This window comes from Moesziomyces antarcticus (genome assembly GCF_000747765.1).
Source record: "Moesziomyces antarcticus DNA, scaffold: scaffold_v10050, strain JCM 10317, whole genome shotgun sequence".
Lineage (NCBI taxonomy): Eukaryota > Fungi > Basidiomycota > Ustilaginomycetes > Ustilaginales > Ustilaginaceae > Moesziomyces > Moesziomyces antarcticus.
This window is the reverse complement of record NW_014638960.1, coordinates 1-22,377: the sequence shown is the minus strand read 5'-3', so window position 1 is coordinate 22,377 and position 22,377 is coordinate 1. Positions and strand designations below refer to the sequence as shown.

At 62.8% G+C, this 22,377-nt stretch overlaps 11 protein-coding genes across 11 annotated transcripts; 8 read left to right on the top strand and 3 right to left on the bottom strand.

Moving 5' to 3' along the window:
• Positions 1 to 1,394: 1,394 nt before the first annotated feature.
• PAN0_050d6440 (CMGC MAPK ERK protein kinase) lies at positions 1,395 to 5,225 on the top strand (the record flags this gene model as incomplete). Its single annotated transcript, XM_014798121.1, has 1 exon — positions 1,395 to 5,225. One exon carries the CDS (start codon positions 1,395 to 1,397, stop codon positions 5,223 to 5,225), a length of 3,831 nt encoding a protein of 1,276 aa, XP_014653607.1.
• Positions 5,226 to 5,774: 549 nt separating this feature from the next.
• On the top strand, positions 5,775 to 6,584 carry PAN0_050d6439 (short-chain dehydrogenase; the record flags this gene model as incomplete). Its single annotated transcript, XM_014798120.1, has 1 exon — positions 5,775 to 6,584. One exon carries the CDS (start codon positions 5,775 to 5,777, stop codon positions 6,582 to 6,584), a length of 810 nt encoding a protein of 269 aa, XP_014653606.1.
• A 26-nt stretch (positions 6,585 to 6,610) lies between these two features.
• Positions 6,611 to 8,131, bottom strand: PAN0_050c6438 (metallo-dependent hydrolase; the record flags this gene model as incomplete). The annotated part of the gene is made up of 1 exon (XM_014798119.1): positions 6,611 to 8,131. The coding sequence occupies one exon, from the start codon at positions 8,129 to 8,131 to the stop codon at positions 6,611 to 6,613; it is 1,521 nt and encodes a 506-aa protein (XP_014653605.1).
• Positions 8,132 to 8,500: 369 nt separating this feature from the next.
• PAN0_050d6437 (uncharacterized protein) lies at positions 8,501 to 11,926 on the top strand (the record flags this gene model as incomplete). Its single annotated transcript, XM_014798118.1, has 1 exon — positions 8,501 to 11,926. The coding sequence occupies one exon, from the start codon at positions 8,501 to 8,503 to the stop codon at positions 11,924 to 11,926; it is 3,426 nt and encodes a 1,141-aa protein (XP_014653604.1).
• A 221-nt stretch (positions 11,927 to 12,147) lies between these two features.
• Positions 12,148 to 13,116, top strand: PAN0_050d6436 (enoyl-CoA hydratase; the record flags this gene model as incomplete). Its single annotated transcript, XM_014798117.1, has 1 exon — positions 12,148 to 13,116. The coding sequence occupies one exon, from the start codon at positions 12,148 to 12,150 to the stop codon at positions 13,114 to 13,116; it is 969 nt and encodes a 322-aa protein (XP_014653603.1).
• A 12-nt stretch (positions 13,117 to 13,128) lies between these two features.
• Positions 13,129 to 13,875, bottom strand: PAN0_050c6435 (rhodanese-like protein; the record flags this gene model as incomplete). Its single annotated transcript, XM_014798116.1, has 3 exons — positions 13,129 to 13,185; positions 13,255 to 13,529; positions 13,590 to 13,875. 3 exons carry the CDS (start codon positions 13,873 to 13,875, stop codon positions 13,129 to 13,131), a joined length of 618 nt encoding a protein of 205 aa, XP_014653602.1.
• Positions 13,876 to 14,097: 222 nt separating this feature from the next.
• Positions 14,098 to 15,939, top strand: PAN0_050d6434 (uncharacterized protein; the record flags this gene model as incomplete). Its single annotated transcript, XM_014798115.1, has 1 exon — positions 14,098 to 15,939. The coding sequence occupies one exon, from the start codon at positions 14,098 to 14,100 to the stop codon at positions 15,937 to 15,939; it is 1,842 nt and encodes a 613-aa protein (XP_014653601.1).
• Positions 15,940 to 16,439: 500 nt separating this feature from the next.
• PAN0_050d6433 (eukaryotic translation initiation factor 4E class I) lies at positions 16,440 to 17,270 on the top strand (the record flags this gene model as incomplete). Its single annotated transcript, XM_014798114.1, has 1 exon — positions 16,440 to 17,270. The coding sequence occupies one exon, from the start codon at positions 16,440 to 16,442 to the stop codon at positions 17,268 to 17,270; it is 831 nt and encodes a 276-aa protein (XP_014653600.1).
• Positions 17,271 to 17,511: 241 nt separating this feature from the next.
• Positions 17,512 to 19,975, bottom strand: PAN0_050c6432 (GTP-binding protein sar1; the record flags this gene model as incomplete). Its single annotated transcript, XM_014798113.1, has 7 exons — positions 17,512 to 17,918; positions 17,999 to 18,059; positions 18,137 to 18,195; positions 18,272 to 18,290; positions 18,395 to 18,506; positions 18,927 to 19,531; positions 19,610 to 19,975. The coding sequence occupies 7 exons, from the start codon at positions 19,973 to 19,975 to the stop codon at positions 17,512 to 17,514; spliced, it is 1,629 nt and encodes a 542-aa protein (XP_014653599.1).
• Positions 19,976 to 20,825: 850 nt separating this feature from the next.
• PAN0_050d6431 (uncharacterized protein) lies at positions 20,826 to 21,526 on the top strand (the record flags this gene model as incomplete). The annotated part of the gene is made up of 2 exons (XM_014798112.1): positions 20,826 to 21,314; positions 21,389 to 21,526. The coding sequence occupies 2 exons, from the start codon at positions 20,826 to 20,828 to the stop codon at positions 21,524 to 21,526; spliced, it is 627 nt and encodes a 208-aa protein (XP_014653598.1).
• Positions 21,527 to 21,926: 400 nt separating this feature from the next.
• Positions 21,927 to 22,377, top strand: PAN0_050d6430 (uncharacterized protein; the record flags this gene model as incomplete). Its single annotated transcript, XM_014798111.1, has 1 exon — positions 21,927 to 22,377. A coding segment is annotated over one exon (451 nt), but the record flags the coding sequence as incomplete, so codon positions are not given.

The window sequence follows — 22,377 nt, the reverse complement described above, 5'->3', positions numbered from 1 at the left end:
CAAGATCGAGCTAGAACAGGCTGAACCAAGCCAGAACAATTGGATCGTATTTTTTTTTACCGGCAGAGGGGCCAACGGGAGGATGGGATGTGTCGGCAAAATAGAGCCGCGACTGGCGGTGGTTGTCACTCTGGCTCAGGTGCCTGGCCCGCGCTTCGCCAATGCTGAGCGTGAGGGCGAAAAGAGAAAATAAAAATTAAAAAACTTTTTTCTTTTGCTAGTGGAAAAGATGCATGTCACGTCGAGAGCGCGTTTTCAGCGGCGAAAAGGGCGGCCGAGCGGTGCGTCGGACTCGATGGGCAGGGTGCCGCATCGATCGGCTTTGCCACGGGCACTGCGACTGCATCCACTCAGCCCAGCGCCATTTCACAGACCCCCAACCAACCAACACACCCACTCACACGCGGTGGCCGGCTATTGCTGCTGCTGCTGCTGCTGTGCATTCAGCCTGGCCTTTTTTTCAGCCCTCTCTCTGTGCCGCCGCGCTGTTTGGCTCTCTCCCTCTCTCTCACGCTCCGCTCCGCACAAATCGCTCGACTCGCTCGCCTCACCCACCGCAGCCGGTGTGACGCTGTGCTGTGTATGCGCTTGCAAGCCGCGTCCTCCCCATCCCATCACCGCCGCAGCCAACCGGCAAGCCATCCTCATCCCAACTCACCTAACCCTCCTCATCTCCTCATCCCATCTCTACTCACGCCCACCCCTCCTTGCACTCCCAGCCATCAGTCCCATCGTTGGCCAGGTTCCGCAGTCTTCATCATCCTCCACCACCACCACATCTACGTAGGACCACGTCGTGACTCGGACCACACACAAACACACACACACGACACCACACACGCTCAGCAACCCGCACATCGTCGTCAGTCCGCTTCCATCTTCGAGCCACCACTCTCTTATCGCATCGACACATCGACTTTCGCCTGGACACGTTCGCTTGGCCGCTCCAGCTTGGACCTCTCGATTGCGTGCCACAGCATAAGCCCCCTTTGTCCTCGCGCTTCCACGCTCTAGATTTCGCCGATCCGACGCGCAACCCGTGCCCGCCACTTTCAGCATCAGCCTGCTCTCGCTCCCTTTCAAGCGGCGGCAGCCACGCGCCTAATCACGCTTTCACATCTCCGGCATCATCGCATCGCCCCACGCTCCGCACCTGCATTATCGCGCATGCATCCCTGCAGCCCTCTGGCCCTCCTGAAGCATTCGTAGCTACCACCACCACCGCCATCATCATCATCATCGTCTGGTATCTCTACTAGCATAGATCCAACTCCCACTTCACAAGCCCGAGCATCTGCACCAGCGGCAACATACTCGCACGCCGTCGGCCAGACTCCCACGCATATTCACTGCCGTCTGCTTGCTCAGTCTCGACCCGCTCGTTGCATCCAACCATGCCGGCGCCGCACGCAACACCCTCCTCGCCGCCTCCCCACGCCTCTTCATCCGCCCAAAAGACGCCACCACCACCACCCTCGCCTTCATCTTCCTCCTCGGTGGTCCACCAGGTGGGGTCCAGACAGGGCACCCGCACCCGCACACGCACCCGTCGCAACATGTCCTCCTCCGCCAACCCTTCCCATCGCACTCCGCGCTACACCAACGAAGACCACCCCATGGCGCCCCACAACCTCGCAGAGCGCGGCTACCACTCCTTCCGCTGCCTCGGCGTCCCCTTCCACGTAAAGCAGCGCTACACCTTTGTCCGCGAACTCGGCATCGGCGCCTACGGCTGCGTTGCACTCTGCCGCGACGAGGTGCTCGACGTCAACGTCGCCATCAAAAAGGTCACCCGCATTTTCGAGAAGGACGTCCTCGCTCGCAGGGCGCTTCGCGAAGTCGCCCTCTTACGTCACATTGGCATGTGCGACAACGTCACCGCCCTCCTCGACTTTGACACCGCATTTATCGACTTTTCCGAGATCTACCTGGTGCTTTCCGCAAGCGAGGCCGACCTCTCCCAGATCATTCGCTCCGGACAGTCGCTCTCCGACGCCCACCACCAGTACTTTATGGCACAGATCCTGCGTGGCGTCCGCTACATGCACTCCGCCAAGGTCATCCACCGCGACCTCAAACCCAGCAACCTCCTCGTCAATGGCGACTGCGCTCTCCGCATCTGCGATTTCGGTCTGGCGCGCGCCTATGCCGACTCGGACGAGTTCCTCGCGCCCACCGCCTCGGCCGAAGACGCCGAGGCCAAGCCCAGGACGAGCATCAGCAGCAGCGTCGATGGCGACCGCAGCGACACACAGGCCGTCGTAGCACAAGAGCCGGCGGCATCTTCCACTGCACCCCGCTCCGGCTCGGCGCGCTCGCCTTCACCCGCCTCGGATCTGCACGTCCAGCTCTACAAGACCGACTCCAAGGGCAAGCAGAAGCGCCTCAACTATCCCGGCGGCCCGCTCACCGGCTACGTCGCCACAAGATGGTACCGCGCACCCGAGGTCATGCTCTGCTTCCGCGAGGGCTACGGCCCCGAGATGGACATGTGGTCCGTCGGTTGCATCCTCGCCGAACTCATCGCGGGCGCACCCATCTTTGGCGGCAAGGACTACGTCGACCAGATCGCACGCATCAACAACGTGCTCGGCTCGCCCTCGGACGCCGTGCTCGACAAGATCGGCTCGGAGCGCGCAAAGACGTACATCAAGTCGCTCCCCAACATGCCCGCCGTGCCGCTCGAAAAGCTCTACCCGAACGCCAACCGCGATGCGCTCGACCTCGTCGCCAAGCTGCTCACCTGGGATCCCGACCAGCGTCTCACCGCCGAGGAGGCGCTCCAGCATCCCTGGCTCAAGGCCTACCACGAGTCCAACGCGCGCTGGCAGTCGCCGCAGCCTTTCGACAAGTTTGCCGACGTCGAGTTCATCCACTCGCTCCGCCAGTTCAAGTCGAGCCTCCAACGCGAGGCCGACGAGATGCGCATGGAACTCGAGGAGCTCGAGCGCGAAGAGCTCGAGAGCCTCGGCGCACACGCGGATCCGGCGCATGGCGACGCAGAAAAAGCAGAACACGCCGATGCAAACGGCAACGGCGCGCAACACACGCCGCCACAACCGGACACCGCTGCGGACACCAACGCCAACGGCGAGCACGACCACGCCGCCGCGGCCGCACCAGCCGATCCGGAGTCGGGAAACGTCCAGCGGGCAGATGACGCCGTCGAGAAGCAAGCTCAGCGTGAGCTGTGCCGCGTCGAGGCCGATGCCCAGCCATCGGACGCGCCCGGCCCCATCCATGCGGCCGACCAAGAGGCGGGCGCCGAGACCGACTCGGCGGATGCACTGTCGTGCAACGCCTCGTCGCAGTCGGGTCACCTGCCTGCCGACGCGGTGTCGTCGAGCTCGTCGGCGCATACGCCCTCGTCCACGTCGGGCGCCAGCGCCGACGAGGCCGAGCCGCCGTCGCCGCGGCTGTACGAGACGTGCGGCCTGTCGGCCACGGCGCTCAAGAGCCGCGCGGAGCATCTGGAGGAGGGCAAGGCGCTGCGCAAGCCGCCGTCGTTTTTTCGGCTAGGGCATGAAGTGGAAGGACGCCTGTTGAACCATCTCGCCGGAGCCGCACACGCGGACGACGAGATGAGCAACGACGCCTTCATGCCCACCCAGGTCCTCACCGTGGCCCGCGGTCTGGTCGAGTATCAGTCCAGCGATGCCGCTGCACTAGCCGCGCGTGAGTCGACCCTCCTTCCCTCGTGCGATCGCGCATCCGTTTCGCGCGCAACGCACGCAATGTCGCCTGGCCCTGTCGCTGTGACCCAAGCTGCTGCCTCTGGCAGCTCCGGTGGGTCGACCAGCCGGGGCTCGTCTGCGTCTGCTTCTGCCAGCCGGGCTCAGGGCGGCTCGCGCGCCGCTGGGGCCGCAAGCACGTCTTCGATCGGCCAGAGTATGCTGGACGACGTGCTGTTTGCGCCTGCGGACGGCGCGTCGAGCGGGCTCAAGAGCGTGTCGTCGCAGCGCCAGGGCAAGCAGCTCGTGGTGGTGCAGGATTCGGTGGTGCAGTCGTCGGTCCAGCTGCTGCGCGAGCTCGTGCGCCGTGCTTCGCTGCGCAACCATACGGTGGTGTTCGTCGCAACGCTGCGCCGGCCCGAGACGTACCTCGACGCTCTTGGCGATGCTGCGGTCGCCGCAATCGACGCCACTGCGCTCGGCGACGTCTATACGGACGACGCGAGCGCGTTGGGCTCGGTAGGGCAGCTGAGAGAGCGCATCCGCAGCGAGCTCGGCAGGCTGGGTGGCGGGGCGGCCAAGCTGATGGTGGTGGTCGACTCGCTCAATGCCGTGGTGCGCGCGAGCAGCGTGGCGCAGGCGAGTGGGCTGGTGCGGGAGACGCTCGGAGGTATCGGCGCATCGTCGCGTCTGGTCGTTGGCATGCAGACGGGCGGCGTCGAGGCGAGCACATGCGCTGGACTTGTGGCTGCGCTGCATTCGCCACTCATCTGGGGCTCGGCATCGACGGCGGGCACGGTGCTCACGGCGACGCTGCACGCGCCTGCGCTGGTGCGACACCTGATCAAGCAGTACGGACTTCGGCCGCCGTCGTCTAGCTCCGGCAGCGACGGGGAGGACGAGGTGGACGCGCGCTTCTGGGAGGTTCTGCGCAATGTTTCGGCACGCGGGCCCATGGGCATTGCGGCGTACGAGGCGGGTGGCGGCGCGCAAGGCTGGTGGAGCGACGGCGCGAGCGAGGCGTGTGCGTTCGAACCGCTCTCGGCGCGTGTCGAGTCTGGCATCAGCACGGCGAATGGCGCCAGCGATGGTGCGACGCGGTTTGCGGGCGCAGTGACGCTGGCGGACGTGTTGGATGCGTCGCGCGACGCATATGCGCTGTTGGAGCTGCACCTGCAGGCGCGCAACGGCAAGAAGCACGACGAGCTGCGTGCGCTCAGCCCAGGCAGCCATGGCGAGCTGCGGCTGCTCGAGCTCGATATGACCGATCGGCGCAGCGAAGCGGGTGCGGCGACGCCAGCGAGCACACCGGACGCAGCCGGCGGAGATCAGCATAGCACCATGGTGTCGACGCTGCCGTTCAACCTGGGCGAGACCGAGGCGCAGCGTGTGCGGCGCGAGGAGGTGCCTCTGCCGTACGCCTACCACCAGAACGTGGCAGAGCAGGAGCAGCGCGCGCTTAGGGGCAATACGGGCAGCGCCAAGATCTTCTTTGAGCCCGAGCAGGATGACGACGAAGACGACGAGGATCCCGACGACGATCTGGATCTGTAGAGAGCATTAGCTGCCGATCTTTTAGCATGGAAAGCATTTCATTGATAGCACACAGCGGCGGGTGTGGGCCAGTGGGTGGTGTGGTGGCACAAATGGAGTAAGTGGGGAGCTTCGGGGAGAGTGGGCTTGTTTGGGGAGAGTGTGTATCGGACTTTGTGCCCGTTGCGTCATGGATACAGAGTGTGGTTGTGTAGGGTTGCGTTGGGTGTGTGAGGAGGAAGCGAGGATCGGCTGGATGTAAGCTTGAGATTTTGGCCCGCGGAGGTTTGGAGGCGGACGAGGAAAAGGCCTCCACACCTTTTCTGCGGTGTCTTTTTTTTATGTCCGCTTTCCGGCGGGTGCCCGCGCGCGCGCATGGCGATGTGCACGGTGTCTTACTGCATCCCGCCTTGCCTCTTAGTTGAAGGGTAAGATGTTGCGGATGGGGGGTTTGGATCGTCGCGGCTATATAAACTGCCTTGGCTCGCCACCGACCCTCCATCCCCACCACACATCAAGAACACACACAACGCACACAACACGCACACTACTTTTGGATCTACGACGACAATGGCTACATCCAAGACGCGAGTTCTGGCAGGCAAGAAGGTTGTCATCATCGGCGGCTCTTCGGGCTTGGGCTTTGCCGCCGCCTCAGCCCTGATTGAAGAAGGCGCTTCGGTGGTGATTGGTAGTTCGTCTGCTGCCAAGGTGTCTGCAGCCGTAGCGAAGCTGAGCGATCCATCGACGCAGTTCAACGCGGACGCTTCCCGCGTCTCGGGCTATACGGTGAACCTATCTGGTGCAGCGGCTGAATCGTCTCTGCGCGAGTTCTTCACCCGAATCGGTTCATTCGACCACCTGATCCACACCGCCGGCGACACGCTTCGAATGAAGCCGCTTGACGAATGGGACTACGCCTCGCTGGTGGAAGCCGGAGACGTTCGATACTTTAGCGCCATCCTTGCGGTGAAAATCGCCACTGCCAATCCGAACTTGCTCCGTCGCAACGCGGGTGGAAGTATCGTGCTTACCACGGGTGCAGTTGCGCAAAAACCCATGCTCAACTGGAGCGCAGTGGCTGGTTATGCAGCTGCACTCTACGGCCTCACCCGTGGCCTCGCCCTCGATCTAGCGGATAAGGGCATCAGGGTGAATTGCATTTCACCGGGACCGGTCGAGACCGAGTTGTGGAGTGGAATCCCCGACGAACAGAGAAAGGCAATGCTCGATGAAATGGGCAGCAAGCTGCTTACGGGAAAGATCGGCCAACCGGAAGAAGTGGCGCATACGTACGTGTATCTGCTCAAGGACACCAACCAGACCGGCCAGATCATCAATACCGACGGTGGATCCACCCTCACCGACCGTCCGCAGTAACCTGCCTCCTGTATCAAGTTTTGTTTCTAGAAGAGTGTCGAATGAATCGTGCGTTGTGCAACCATGCTTCCTTTTGCGATCGTAAGTCGGCCGAAGGGTGGAGCGCATACAGCATCTTGAACCCCGCTAGCTCCATCTAGCAGTGTCAGATCCGCCCACACTGCAGCGTCGTCGTACGAACAAGTAAAGCCGGCAGCGTAGCGTGCCGAGGTAGAAACCGCGTTCAACAGTGTCTCGCAGTCGCGCGGTTTGGCGCTCTGCCACACGCCCACCATGCACGGCAGCATTGCAAGAGGATCAGCATCGCCCTGCGGCGTAAAGAGGTTCGCCACATTGTTCACGCCCATCGCCCAGCTGAGCCGCAGCGTCTTGTGCAGCTCCAGCAGCGGTAGCGTAGCCCGGGAGCGAGATGCATACGGCTGGTCACGCCCCTGCATGTACATGTCCGACGGCGGAAGCGCCACCACCGAAACGCCCTCCGCCACCCCCTCGCACAACGCCGCAATGTCGCCCTCCGTGTACACGCTCAGCTTGGTACAGTGTCCGATCGTCACGCGTCTCGTCTGCCCACGCACATCCCAGCTGCGACCCCGGGACAGACCAAGCACATACGGCAGCATAGCTTCCCTCCCCTCCGCCGCTGCCCCCGGCGGGTCCAGGTCGTAGTCGAGGTGAAAGTCGACATGCTTGCCGAACTCCTCTGCCAGCTTAAAGACAAAGTCGATGTTCCTGCGTTGTTGCGTCTTCTGCTGTACCGCATCCCCCTCGGGAGAAGATTCGACGTACGGTGCTGATCCCACCACGTCGACTTGTCGGCTTTGAGCTGCGTGTCGCAGTAGTTGGTGCATGCGCTGCTGTTTCGCTGCATCGGGATAGAACAGTGGGTCCTGTGCAAATGCCACGAGCTGGACATGGCACCGGTCGGCAAACTCGGCTTGCAGCGCAATGCCCGCTTCGACGCAGCGTAGGCCGACGGTGGGGTCCACCTCGACGAACGCGCGCATGCTCGTGACGCCGTGCGAGAGCGAGGCGGCAATAAGCCGGCGCCCTCGCGCCACAAGGTCGTCGTGCGTGAACTCCGCCTTGGCACTGGCAGTCGCAGTGAGGGCTTCGCTGAAGGTGCCGTCAGAGAGTGTGCAGCGGTCGAGGAGGAAGCACTTGTCGAGATGGATGTGCGGATGACACAGGCCACCAGGGATGCCGAGGCTGCCACGTGCATCGATGCAGCGAGGCGCAGCAGCGGGTGTGGACGTGGGCGACGGGAAGCGTCCCACCAGCCGCCTCTCCGCAGCCTCTCTCGCTACCCCTCGGCGAGCATCATCGGCAGCATCGATGCGAATGGTCGAAGCGAACGGCTGGGCGGGATCGAAGCGCTGCTCGACCGAGGCGTCGTGCGGAGTAAGGTGCACCTCGACCGCATCGTTGGCGGCGATGTAGTCGAGATCCACAAGCGGCGCAGTGGCGTCCGTGTCGAGGTTCAGTGCTCGATACGCTGCTGGTGGCAGCCGCACGTTGCGAACCGTCAAGCTCGGCGTGGGCACTGACATGGCGAGGGCTGGTGGTGGTGCAAACAAGACCACCAAAGTGGAGGCTTCCCAAGCCAAAGCTGACAGCTGCCGCCGACAGCCGGCGAAATACGCGGCGATTTTTCTTAATGTTAGATTGCAAGCATGGGGGACAGCCGCACGTGACGCCCGCGAATGTGGAGTTGCGGGCGACACGCGAAGCCCCTTTTCTTTTGTCTGGCGAGCGGCGCCCCTTTTTGGCTGTTGCTGCTTGCCTCTTCAGGGGCTCTTTTGGGGAGACTTTGATTGCCGATGCACGCTCGAGCCGGTGCGGCGTGCAGAGGTGCATATTAAGACTGGGCCGTTTCAACTTCCACCTTTCCTGCCCCCCCACATCATCTCAACCCAGCCATGTCGGCATCGTCACCACACTACTCGTTCGTGCCCGATCCGCACACCGCACAGTACCTCGCCATGGACGCACGCACCAACGACAGATCGCCCTCGCCAGGCCGCAAGTTCTGGCCGTTCAACAGGTCGCGCTCCTCGAGCCCAAACACCCAGCAACAGCTGCACGTCGACACGAGCTTCAACTCGACCAGGTCGCGCAGGTCGTCCAACAACTCGCCTGGCGTAAGTCCGTCGGGTTCGGCATCCAGCTTTGTTGTGCGCAGCGTGGTCAGGAACCCGGGCGGCGTGTCGATGCCCGGTTCACCCGCCAATGACACCGCACAGCCGTTCTTTGGCCAGTCCAACTCACCCGCAAGGCGCATGACGCTCGAGGATTCGGACGACGAGCAACCACAACATAGCCAGCTGCAGTACCGCAGATCCAAGTCAAAGCCGCTCGGTGCGGCGCCGGCGAGCTTGGGCGTGCCGCCTGGTGGGCCTGGCGGAGGTGTAGGTTACGGCACAGCTCACTCGTCCAACGATGGACGACCCGAGGCGGCAGGAGCACAGCCTTCGCCGTACCACCGACCCGCAAGTCCGTCCGCGAGCATCAAGGCGGGCGAGTTCAACAGGGCGAATCAGCGCGGACGCTCGCCACGCAAGTCGGTTTCGGCAGCCAGCGCTTCCGACCACGACCCTCGCTCCGCTTCGGCGCACTCGGCAACCAGCGCCAAAAAGCCCGTGGCTCGCATCACTGCGGGACCCAAGAGCTTGGCGCAGCAGCAGCACGAGATGCAGCATGCACGGCTGGAGCAATCCTCGCGCGGCCCCAGCCCCGCAGCCGGTCCTCGTCAGGCAGGCCTCGCGGGTCCACGACAGTTCCCCGTCGCTGCTCCGGCCGGCTTCGGCTTGCCGCCCATGCAGCCTCCTCAAATGCCGCACGCACACGACGCGCGCGACGAATCGCCCAGCCGCTCGCGCCGCTTCTCCTTTGGCATCGGCCGCACACGCAAGGACAGCGTCGACCCAGCCGCACCGCTCGACGGCCTCCCCTCGCCCGTCGATATCCCCTACGGCCGCTCTCCCCACTCGCCGCTCCGCTTCGATGCCGGTGCAGACACCGACTACTCGCGCGCCAACTCGCCGTTCGGCTCCGTCTCCCCCGCCCGCGTCGCAGGCAGCCCCAACTCGTCCGGCTTCATCAACACGCTCACGGGCAGGCAGTCTTCGGCCGAGCACACCCAGTCGGGCGACGTGCCGCGCAGCTGCTCGCCCGGAGGCGGCTCGCATCTGGCGGGCAAGTGGTTCAAGGGCGTGTTTGGACGCTCGCCGCGTGCGGATGAGAGGGACGCGTATGCGGACGGCGTGGTGCCGTATCCCGCGCGCGATGCAGAGGACGAGGCGGCGGTCGCGCAAAAGATGGCCTCGATGCGACAGGCGAGGCATATTGTCGACCAGGAGCGTCAGCAGTGGATGAACGCCCAGACACCCACGAGGGCGGCAGAGTTTAGACCGAGGCAGGTTGTAGATGGCGATGATAGGGACGAGGACGCGGCGTTGGAGCACGAGCTTGGGCGAAAGAAAAGCCCGCCGGGTCGAAAGCCCGTGCCTGCCTATTTGCCTGGTGCCACTGTCGAATCCACACCGGCAGCGGAGGTAGACGAGCCACTCACGCCCGCACAGCGCATCATCCACGAGACACGATCCAAGCAGCTTGCGCGCGAGCAGATCGAGGCGCAGCGCAAGCAGGCCTCTGACCAGCAGGCCCAGCTGCGTCAAACGCGCCACACCGAGGTGGCACCGGCGACGCCGCCCAAATCGAACAGTGCCACGCGTGGGCATGGCGAGCGCTTTCCGAGTGGCGCGCACCAGCTCACACGCGAGCCTGCGCGCGCCGCCCACCCCGCTGGGGGCGTGTCGACACTTTCGCCCGGGTCCGGGCCGATGCCTGCCGAGATGGGCCTGCGCGACGCGCTGCAGGAGATGATGGTGCGCTTCTACCGCTTCGAGCGCTACTCGGTGCCGCTCATCCGCGCGCTCGAGCAGCGTCTCGGAGACATTGAGCGCGACGCCATGCTCGCCTCCAACCCGCACGCGCGCGGCTCCGTCGGCTCGGCCAGCAGCGCCCACTCGGCAGAGATGGACCGATGGGTATCCCAGATGACGGGGCTCATGAAGCACGAGGTCGGTCAACTCAAGGCGGCTACGCGCGAGATCAGCGAGGCCAGAGAGCTCGTGGCGCACGTAGCACGCACGTCGCCGCAGGAGGCGGGGAAACAGGGTGCAGCAGTGCCTGTGTCGACGTCCATGTCGTCGTTCGGCAGCATTCATGCAGTCACACCGTCGGCGTCGGTGCAACCCATGCCGGCTGTGGTCGAGTCGCCCACAAAGGCGAGGCAGACGAATGTATCGAGCTCGACGTTCGAGAGTGCGGTGCCTCGTGCCGGTGCGGGTGTGGCGGGCGTGCGCAATCTCGTGCTCCCCGCGGGTGCCAAGCCGGCACTCGACAAGGACGAGGGCAAGCACAGCACGCCTTCGCCTACGAAGGCCATCTTTGGTTTCGCATCCGAGAGTGTGCGTGAGCGCGAGGCCCGCGAGCGCTCCGTCAGCCCCAATGGTCGACCGCGCTTTACGTCGGTGTTGGGCCAGCCGCTTGTGCATGGTCGTCTGTCGCCCGGCCCCACCTCGCCCTCGGCGGAAGCGGGCATGAAGCGCGACGTGTCGGTGGAGGACAGACTCAAGGCGCTGGTGGATGGGACATCGACGCGGTCGCGCTCGAGCAGCTTTGCATCCGCCGCGCCTGCCACTCCGTCGAACGCCGAGGAAGAGGACGACGACAGCGGTGCGGCAGACATCACGGCCGCACTGGCTGCGATCGAAGCCACATCGCACTCCAAAAAGCCATCGACACACACGCTCGACACGCTGCGCGAGCCTGTAGCCGTGACGAAAAGCGCCTCGCACTCGTCATCGGGTTCGGTCGAGGAACCGCTCACGCCGCCCCTGGAAGATGCACCCTCCAACTCAGCCGGTGCATCGCCTGTTAAGACACGCGCGCTGTCGTACCTCTCTACAGCCGCGGGGATGGACGAGCCCAAGCCCACGCCCGCAGCGGTGGCTTCGGGCCGCATCTCACCCAACAAGCTGTTTGCCCACAAGTTCGCCGCCACCGCCTCCACTGCTTCGGCCCACTCTTCCCACTCGGCCAACTCGACCAGTAGCCCCAGTGCCAAGCTCGGGCTGGTGGAGAAGAAGAGGTTTACGCTGGGCGCGCCCGTGTCGCCCGTGTCTAGCGGGAGGCTTAGCAGGACGCCCAGCGCGACGTTCGAAGACACCGCAGCGGCCGCGCCCACCTCGGCGGCTTTCAGCGCGCTCGCCAAGGTCAAGCCCGTAGGCCATACCGCCACCCTGCGCGAGCGTGTGGCGTTCTTCGATACCGCCAAGTGAGGTCCCCCAACACTGCCAGAACTGTATTCGTATTGCCATCTCGTATTGCCATTGTAGTCTTTTCTTGCCCCGCGGGATATTGCTCAAAGGGGTCCAGGGCGGTGGAGTGTGAAAGTGGAGAAAAAAATGCGGGGAAGGGCGCGTTGAGAAGCCGGTGCGAGTGAGCGGGTTCGGTTCGGCTTGCAACCACCAACACACACGGTGGGGGAAAGACTTGCAACATGACAGTACCGACACCCGAACGGTCGCTTGCAGGGGGCAAGGTGAAGGTGTACCGCGTTGGGCTCAGCGCCTTCTGCGCCCCAGGTGTATCCGCACCTCCGTCGGCGCAGGCTATGGTGTGCGTGATCGACCGACCTTCAGTCAAGAACGCTGTGGACCGCGAAACCGCCTCTGGCCTGCACGAGGCGTTCGTTTCGTTCGCGCACGACGCCTCGCTTTGCGTCGCGATCCTCGCTGGAGCAGGAGGGACGTTCTGTGCCGGTGCGGATCTCAAGTCCATTGCATCCAGCTCGCTTGCCAGTGGGACAGGCAGCGAGGGTGGGAACCTGCTCGATCCGGATATGGATGCCATGGCCCCTATGGGCGTCACACGGCTCGCGATGAACAAGCCCGTCATTGCGGCGATTTCGGGCTTCGCCGTTGCAGGTGGCCTCGAGCTGGCCCTCTGGGCCGATCTTCGCATCGCCACCGCCTCGGCAAGTCTCGGCGTACTGTGTCGTCTTCGGGGAGTACCTCTGATCGACGGCGGCACCGTTCGCCTCCCCGCGCTGATCGGTGGATCGCGTGCTGCGGATCTCAGCCTTACGGGCAGACTGGTGCGTGCGAAAGAGGCACACGACATGGGCCTGGTCAACTACATCGTTGCGGACAATGCCGAGGCTAGCAAGGGGTGGGAGGCTGTGGTGGAAAAGGCGCTCGAGGTGGCAGCAGGGTTGGCGAGTGTGCCGCAAACGTGCATGCTCAACGATCGAGCCAGCATGCTCAATGCGCTCTACCCCGCATCTCATCCCGAGCAGACACGCGTGGATCTGCGCCTCAAAGGTGCACTACGACAGGCCATGCAGCGCGAGTTCGAACTCGGACTGCACAGCCTCTCGCAACTCATGACCGAAGGACAGGTGGGCGCCTTTGTCAACCGTTCCGCCGACCAGAAGCAACAGGACCGTTCGCGTCGCACCAAGCTCTGAACGTTCATTGCTTTAGTTGCGGAACTGCCAACTGGACTCGTCGAACTTTTCCACCACTGCAGCATCTTTCTGTATCGCGAAATCACTTCATCAGCAAGCTGGTTCCCATTCGGGTTGGTGGGTGTGGGGGCAGCTCACCTTGTACTTGTCCTGGAACTCGCTAAAGCCGCCACGGAGGACGAGCACCTGCTGTTCCGGCAGCCTGTCCTTTTCGGTGTCCGCCTCGGCGGCCTGACGAGCCTGTGCGTACTGCCCTGCCGCCTTGGGCCCACGCTGCTGTGAGAGGTGGCAGTGGAAGATGACCTGCTTGTACTCCTTGAGTGGGCCGTACACTAGATCCTGCACCTCGTCCGCAAAGTTGGCAGACGGATGGTTGCGCGCACCCTTGATGTTGCCGCCCTCAAAGTCGTCGTCTGCGCAATCCAATCAGCACGTGAGCATTCGAGGCAGGGATGCGAGCGGCGGGGACTTACCTCGAACATCGACGATCGCCACTTCGCGCTGGGCTGGGTCGGCGGCGTGCTTGCGCACCGTCTCGGCGAGCGTGTCGCGGTCGACGTACTTGTACAGCGGCTGGAACGACATGGCGGGTCTAAGTGGGGGCTGCGAGAACTTGCGTCGCAGCTCGGACAGTCGTTGTGCACGATGCGGGTCGGAGGGTGGAGAGGCAGATCGCGGGTGCGATGTGTGCACGGAGCGAGCAGAGGCAAGGTAGTGAAAGGACGAGAAGAGGCGAACGCGAGGAACGGGAAGGCGCATATAGGGTCGATGGCGAGGAAGCAAAGAGTCACAACACCATCACAGCATGCACCGCCGCCATGAGGTGATTCGCATCGAAAGCGGGCAAGTGGAGGCTGGACAGCAATCTAACACATTGAACTCGAGAATATTCCGTCGACTTCACGTCGTCGACATCGCATCCTCATCTCGACCCTTCGTTCGTCGCTACCACATCCACTCTATTCGCGCGCACACACAGACATGCCAGCAGGAGGCGTGCCCAGCTGGGCAGTCACCTCGTCCTCCACGGCCATATTTGGCGGCGGATCTACCACGGCCTCGCCCGCGCCATCCCAGCCAGCGCCCTCATCCCCCTCCGAGGCGCAGCAACCAGCCTCACAGCCGTCCGAACGCCAGCCGACCACCGCCAGCACTCCAGCTCCGTACAAGCCCAAACGCAAGCAGAGGCCCGTGACGCACTGTGCGCCGTTGGGCTCGGTGGCCTCGTCGTCTCGCGTGCCCTACTCGATCCCGCACGTCGACAGCGCCGGATGCGAGCAGGCGCTGCGCCAGCTCATCGCGGTCCAAGCCACGCGAGCCGGCTTCGACGCCGCTACGGCATCGGCCATGCACGAGGTCGAGCAGCTTACAAGCCGCTTTCTCACCTCGGTCTTTGCCGCAGCGTCGCATGCGGCCGAGCTGGCGTGCCGCGACCAGCCGTCGGCGCGCGACCTGTTGTATGCGCTCGAGACGCACGGTCAGCCCGTGCGCGAACTGCGCGCCTTTCACCGACAGCAACTCGACCATCCAGACCGTCAGGCGGCTGCCACTGCACGCAACAATGCAACGCACAATGCGAGCCACCCGCAAATTCACCACCTTGGCAGCGCCGGTTCGCGCAGCAATGGCGACGAGGCAGACATGCTTCCGTCCGACTCGGACGAGGGCTCGGAGATGGATGCGTGGTCGGTGAGCAGCCACTCGGACGACGAGCATCCGAACCGGCGCGCTGCAGTGCACGCGCGTGCCTCGAAGCGCAAGCACGACCGCGCGCGCATCCTCGCCAAGAAGCAGCGCAGGCTCGAGAAGCTCGCTGCTACCGGCGGCGCGGAAGCATCCGGGTCAGGTTCAGGCGCGTCGGCTCGCGATCTGCGTGCGCTCACGTCGGGCGAGCAGGCGTGGCGGCGCATTGCGGACCACGTGGTGCCGCGCCATCTTCCGGGCATGCCACCACGCCACTCGTGGATGCAGACGCCCGCCTACCCGACCAACGCATACGGCGCCTCGCTCGGCGCCGACGACGAGGCCGAGAGCGTGCGCCAAAGGGACCCGCTCATGCTCGTCAACCGCAAGCTCGCCAACGCCCGACTTGTCGAGGCGTCGCTGCGGAGGTTGATTCAGAACACCGACAGTGCAGCTGCTGTCGCGTATGCCGCCACCCGCACCAGCGGTGCAGACGCAGCGAGCGCAGATCCGGCGCCAGCAAACACGCACAAGGAGGTGGCTGCATCGGATGCGTCTGGGTTTGCGGTGCCCAAGGCGCCCGCGAGTGCAGCGCTCACGCTGCGCCTCAAGAACAAGATCAGCCAGCCGAGCTCGACGATCACCTCGCCCTCGCAGCCCTCGACGCCGCTGGCGAGTCGGCGACCGTCGGCGATCGCCATCGCCCCACATATGGGCACGATGGGCTGGGGCGGCGAGCCGCTCATGTCGCCCCTCACGCCCGTCTCTGCCACGATGGGCTCCTCTGCTGCCGCGGGGGCAATCACGCCCTACCCGCCCACACCGGGCGGAGTGTACGGCCACTACTTTGGCTCCAACCCGGGCGCTGCAGGTACGGCGGGCGGTGGGGGCTACCGCTCTCGCTCGCAGTCGATCGCAGCGGGTACGGGCGTCGACCCGTACGCCACCGCGGCGCCAGAGGCCGGCACGGACAAGCTCGGCATCCGAGTGCCTGGACCGGTCAACTACAAAAACGTCTGGTATGCGCCGGGAAGCAGCATCGTCGGCGGCGGCATGGGCGGCGGACCGGGTGCGGTTGCGGCGACGGCATCCAACAACCATCCGCGCTCCGTCAAGCGTTTGCGCAAGTGGAAGGTGTAATGAAGCCGGCAATGGCACCAGCATCAACTCGAAGCAGCAGTGTGGATATCGGGCGAGCAGGAGTGGAAATGTGAGTCGATCGGCCGATTGCTGGTGCGGATGTGCGAACTTTTTCTTCCATCGCGCGCTGGGATGAGAGAGAGAGAGAAAATGTGAGCAGGGCGCGCGCGCGTTTCCGTGCGGGAAAAGGTTCGAGGCGCAAATGTGGGAGTTTGGAGAGCGGCTGCGCAGCCCAGCTTTCTTCTCGCCATCGTCGGCGGCTCCAGCTTGATCTCCACCAACTTGGCCTTTGCTCGACACTTCTTCCTTGGCCGCATAACGCAGCGGTCGCCATTGTTACGTTCTTTACGTCCAGCTCACGCAATCTGTCGGCGTCCTGCTTCAGCGAACCAGCACCATCTAGCAGCTAGCGCCTAGCATCTAGTCGCAACTCCTCGACCTGGATCCTCGCTGCGGACCGCATCCAGCTATCAACTTCGATTCGTCTCACAGTCACAAACATGTCTGGTACGACCGATCTGCCAAAGGCGCCTGCGGAGGCGTCCAAGGTTGCGCTCGATTCGGCGGTGGCACAGACGCTCAACGGCGATGCACCGGCGACGTCCGAGGGCGGCGAGGCGGCATCGAGTTCGGATGTCAACGCCGCCGAGTACCGCACCGTGTTCCAGGACGCGACGAACTTCAACGTGAAGCATCCGCTGTACAATTCGTGGACGCTGTGGTTCGACAACCCGTCGCAGAAGGGTATGGCCTCGGCACGCGGCACCAAGGAGAGCTGGGGTGACGACATGAACAAGGTGGTCGATTTCGACAGCGTCGAGGAGTTCTGGGGACTGTACCAGAACATTGTGCCCCCCTCGGAGCTTCCGCAAAAGGCCAACTACTACCTCTTCAAACAGGGCGTGAAGCCTGCGTGGGAGGATCCGGCCAACACCAACGGCGGCAAGTGGTCCATCCAGTTGCCGCGCGACAAGACGCGTGCGGCTATCGACCGTCTGTGGCTCTTCACCATGCTCGCCGCTATCGGCGAAACCCTCGAAGCCCCTTTCCCCGACGGCGTACCCCCGCCTAGCTCCAGCCCGCAGGACGAGTTGGTCACCGGCGTGATCATGTCGGCAAGGGCCAACTTTTACCGCATCGCCATCTGGACAAGAAAGGCAGAAGACACCGAGGAACTCGCAGCAAAGTTGCTCGACATTGGCAAACAGTTCAAGGTCAACGTGCTCGGCTACGACATTGACGCCAAGATCGGTGCGGGACTCACCTCGGACGTCGAGTTCCAGTCGCACAAGGAGTCCGAGAAGAAAAAGGGCAAGAAGACCGTCGTCTAGCCGCTCCTTCGCACTTTCCCCTCTTCCGACCGTGTATATTCTCTCCGCACTCTCGCGCACTCTCTGCCCGCCCCTTGTCGAGCTTGTGCTGCTCCCGAAACAAAAAATTCAGAGACTTGCCCGACTGCTGTTCGTCGTGTGTGTGTGTGGTTGTACTGTGACATTTGGATTTCGGAAGCAAGTTTGTGTGTGTGTGTGTCGAGAGGGGGTGAGGCAGTGTGTTTGACGGGGAGATTGAGGCTCAGATGTACTGGGAGATCCAGCGGAAGCCCTCTCCGTAACCCTGGCGCATGACGACGGAGCACATGAAGATCTCGATGGGGCGAATGTCCTTGAGGGGCACCTTGCCCTTGCCGGTGGTCTGGTAGAGGCCAATAGCCTGGCGCAGTTCCTCCTCGGACACAGCACCGGGAGCGTCGATCTTGTTGCCGAGGATGAGGAAGGGAACCTTGGAGAGTTCCTCGATGGAGAGCAGCGCGTCGAGCTCGGCGCGTGCCTCGGCGAAGCGCTCGTGGTCCTGCGTGTCCACCAGGAACACGATGCCGTCCACCTCGGGGAAGTAGTCCTTCCACAGACGACGCGCCTGCTGGTGGCCGCCCAGATCGTATGTGGTGAACTTGACCTGACCAATCGCAAGCTCTTCCGAGGCTGTTTGGTTTGCATAAGGGACGTCAGCTTCGCTGCTGCCACAAAATCTCGACGCGCGCAAAGGTTGCGGGGTTACATACTGGGATGAAGCGTTGGCTGCAATGTGGCGAGACGGTCGTTCTTGAGCATGTGCAGAAGCGTCTATAGTGATGCCAAGTCGAGCGATAGTCAGTACGAGCTCTGATTGTGCGTGTCGGCGCGTGGTGGTGATAACGTACCGTCTTACCGGCGTTGTCCAGACCAAGGAAAAGGATCTTGGCGTTCTTGTGCGCCAGGCCTGTGAGTCGAGCAAGAATCAAAGCGTCAGTCTGAGCGGTTCCTCCGGCAGCGCACATACTGCTTTCAAGACTTACCGAGCTGGGCAAGAATGTCCTGCAAGAGTGGAAGCGGGAGTGTGCGAGATGCAAGTGTCAGCCAAAGGTTGCGAACCAAGCTGTGCTGATCTGCGCGTGTATTTCGGGCGTGGAGCTACGTACCCAGAACCAGTTGATGATGAACATGGCGGAGTATGCAAGTGGGGGCGAGATGACGGAGCGGCGTTTGGGTGGTGGCAGTGACGGCGAGGGGGGTGACGATGACGACGGCGACCTAAGAAGACGCAGTGGCTGGCGAGCGGTGCAGGGCGGCGCTGTGGCTCAGCCGCGGCCGTGCGAGATTGCGAATCTGACAGCGGTATCGATTTGGGCTTCGCGCTCTCTGCTGGAACGCTTTGGAAATTCCAATTCGTGATTTTGCCAGCCGCACCGCTTAGCCGCGCTCCTGCCTGCCTGTTTCCGCCCCAACAGCACACCCGCAGACGTGGCAGCTGAGAAGCTCATTTCACATGATGGCGCTCCAGCAGCGAGCGGATCGCGCTCCTGTCCGCGGCCCCTTTTCACGCCCCTCGCCCGCTTCTCTCGCCGACTTGAACATCGGGAAACAGACATCGGGGATCGGGTTATCACACTTGGCTCTGAGACCATGCTGCTCGGCACATATCGGTAACAGTCTACGTGTTGCGCAAGTCACGGCTGCGACGCCGTGAGGAATGTCCATATCGCCGCACATGTCTCGTCCACCAGCTGCGTCATCTCTCTCGAGAACGTCGATGCTGCACTGTCCGCCTGTTGTGCCGGAGCGACGTCGAGAACGCAAAGACCTTCGACCGGTCCTCCGGCAACCGGCTTGGCATCGGGATCCGGTTTAACGGCTTTGCCGTTCTCCACGTCGTGGCGCCCAAAGACGCCGCGATGGGCGAGCTCGTAGGCGGGCCAGACGATGTTGTCAAAGTAGCCCTCGGGGTCCTTCCACACGGTTCCTTCGGCGGTAGCGTAGCCAAAGCGCTCGTCGCGTCGCTGCTTGAGCACGGCGCGCGGCGTGCGCAGGAAGATCTTGACGTCCATTGTCGAGCGAACCGCCGCATCGTAGTAGAGCAGGAAGCCGTCGACCAGCATAATGCGCACGCCGTGGTTGGTAGACAGCGAGCCGAATTTGTCGCGCCATGTCGTCGAGACCTGCTCCGAGATCGGACAGTCCGGCTGTGCGTTGAGATGGTCGTGCGACGAGAAGCCAGGCGGAAACGAGCCGGTGGTCTTGATATGCTCGATCGTCGAGCGCATCCTCTCGTAGTCGATCTGAAAAGAGCCGGGCGAGGTAGACATGTTCAGCCATGGTGTGCTGGATGTTCAGCGTCGGACGAGACGTCAACTTACCGCTGTGGGTGGGTGATCCCAGTCCGTCACACCAAATTGCTCGTTCACGGGCAACGTGGCTTCGGGCGGTGCAAAGTCATCCTGATGCAGTATGAAGGCGTCCAAGATGCCGTGTGCCCGGTTGCTTCCTGAGGACGCTGCACCATCGGAGCCGGAGTCAGATGACGGGTTGAGGATGTGCAGCAGATGCTTGGCGAGCGTTGTTTTGCCGGAACACGTGGCTCCTCCAACGCCCACCACAACTATCCGCCCAGCAGCGCCTGCGCCCGACACCACCATATCGTCAGAAGGTCTACGAAGCGTAATGGGTGGCAGATGGTCGTGCGAAGGATGTCGGCATCTCATGCTCAGCAGCTGCTCGGCCATGTGGAGCTGGCCCGGTTCCCCACGGAGCTGAAATCGCCGTCAAATCGGCACAGCGCTATCGGGCTGAACACCGCGATCTCTGTTCAGCTGCGGTGAGAAGAGCTGAAAAAATCCGCTGCTCGAAAGCAAAAATGGACAGCAGAAGGCAGAGCGCCAAACAAAAGGCAGCGCCCGCCGTCATCCTTCCCTCCCCACCCTCCTCACCACATCCAACGGCGCAGGGGTCCGTTCCAGCAACACCCAACCCCTGACCATGGCGAAAGGTAAGCAAGACTCCCCCCACTGCTACAACGCCGACGAGACGGCCCTGCACAACAGCGCGGCATCCAAAGGATTATAACCCGAAAACAAATGCATAGTTCAAATCTAGAGCCCTTGCAGGCTCAATGCGAACACCCATTCCATCTAAACGTCTTTCGCTCCTATATGATGGATCGCCGCCGCCCTTCCTTGGCTTCCTCAGCGTCACAAGCAGCTGGACAAGAGATGCTGACATTCGTTCCATCTTTGATCCTGCGCGTCAGAACTTTGATACAGGGGCCGTAGCTGCGTGACTGGGCTCGTTTGGGTGCGGTCGATTTGAAATGTGATTGTCATGGAACACAAACCACAATGCGTTGTCGAATGTGCTCGGTCCTTGTCGTTGTTAGCCCTTGATTCGTGAGGATGACCAGAAGCATGGCGAGAAGAAGGAGGAGAGCAAGGGCAGCGTGCTGGGGACGTAACATCATTGACAAAAATTGGCGTGCGCCGCGCGATGCACGGGTCGCTTCGTGCAGGAGGCTGTGAAAGAAGATCCGTCACACCCTCCTGGCTGTTGCTTGCATTCGAAGCATCACCCGGTCAAGCCATGTTCTTCTCTCGGACCCCAGAGGAGCCTGTAGAGGTGACAGGCTCATCGCGCAACGCTGGTGGTGGTGCAGCGACGTCTGTGCCTGCATCGGCATCGGCAGCGGCTAGCGCCTCGACTGGCGAGTGGGAGACGAAAGGCGCTGCGGGTTTGGGAGCGATCTCGTCCATGTCGGCGGAATGCACGCCGCTCAAGCACCGCTACGACTCGTGCTTCAACCTGTGGTTCAAGGACTACCTCGCCATTGGTGACGACCAGATCCAGGACCAGCAGCGACGCAGCCAAACCGCATCCACCGCATCCTCATCCACCAACGGCGCCAGCACCAAGAAGAAGTCCGGATGGTTCTCGGATAGCTCATCTTCAAGCACATCCACGCAGGCTTCGTCGATAGCCGACTCGGATGTCGAGGGTAGGAAGAACGCCATCATGCAGAGATACGAGCGCGACTGTGCCCAGCTCTTCAAAGACTACCAGGCCTGTATCAAGGTATGTACACACTCTACGCCACTTGTCGCCGCGAACGGGTACTAACTCTCAATCGTATGGTTCTGGCGCAACAGAAAGCGGTAACAGAACGTGGACTGGACGATCTGATTCGACAGGCGCGCAAGGAGAATCCCTTCCCCTTTGACCACGAACGACGCTCCGACGCGCGCGCCAACAACCCGCCCTTCCCCTTCCCTGCCGCCAAGGACTAGCGCTGCCTCTCTCTCGATACCAATGCAAGTGCGTCTGTTCTTTCCGACTGTGCTGCACAAGTGCTGAACGGGCTGAGGCTGTTGCTCGAGGTCAAGTGCGGCAAATCGGTTGCGGAAATTTATGAGTATCGAGAAATCAGCGCCAGAAAAGAGGCTGCAAAAAAGAAGAGGAAAAAGGACCTCGAGCCAGGGTCTGCTTCTCGAAATTTATGGCGCTGCTGCTCCACATTTCACGCTGCACCCGCTCAACTCGGCGCATCTTCATCTTCATCATCCACTTCCACCCTGCACTCTTGCTCAGCCACACCCACGACATCGCCCGCAACTTGGCATCATCACACGCTGCACGGCTCCCGCTCCCTCAGTGCGTGGCGGTGCGACGCCAAGGTCCTCGCTCAGCATGTCGCCGAGCTCTTCGCACACCGCTGCGCAGCATCGTCTGCCAGCCTACTCCGAGGCCAACGGCTTCCCTCCTCCGGCTATCGCCTCGTCCTCGCAATCAGCGTCATCCGCACCACCTTCCGACAGCTTCTTCGACATTGCTCCACGAAGCGACTCCACATCCTTCCAGGTGGGCTACCTCGGGCTCAGGGGCTTCCAGGCTTGGCTCAAGGGCGACGTGCTCGTCAAGCTCGACACCGAGACCAAGAACCGCGGCAGGTACACCCGCTGCCTCGTCCGACTGCAGGCCAAGGAAAGGGCCATCGGCTTCTACTCTTCCACTTCCGACGCTGCACAAGATCCTCAGAGCGACGAGGTCGAGCTCTTCTCACACACCCTCGTGCTCTGGGATGCCGAAAAGGAGCCCACCTCGTCGAGCGCTGCGATTCCGACCCTGCCCTCCACCATGC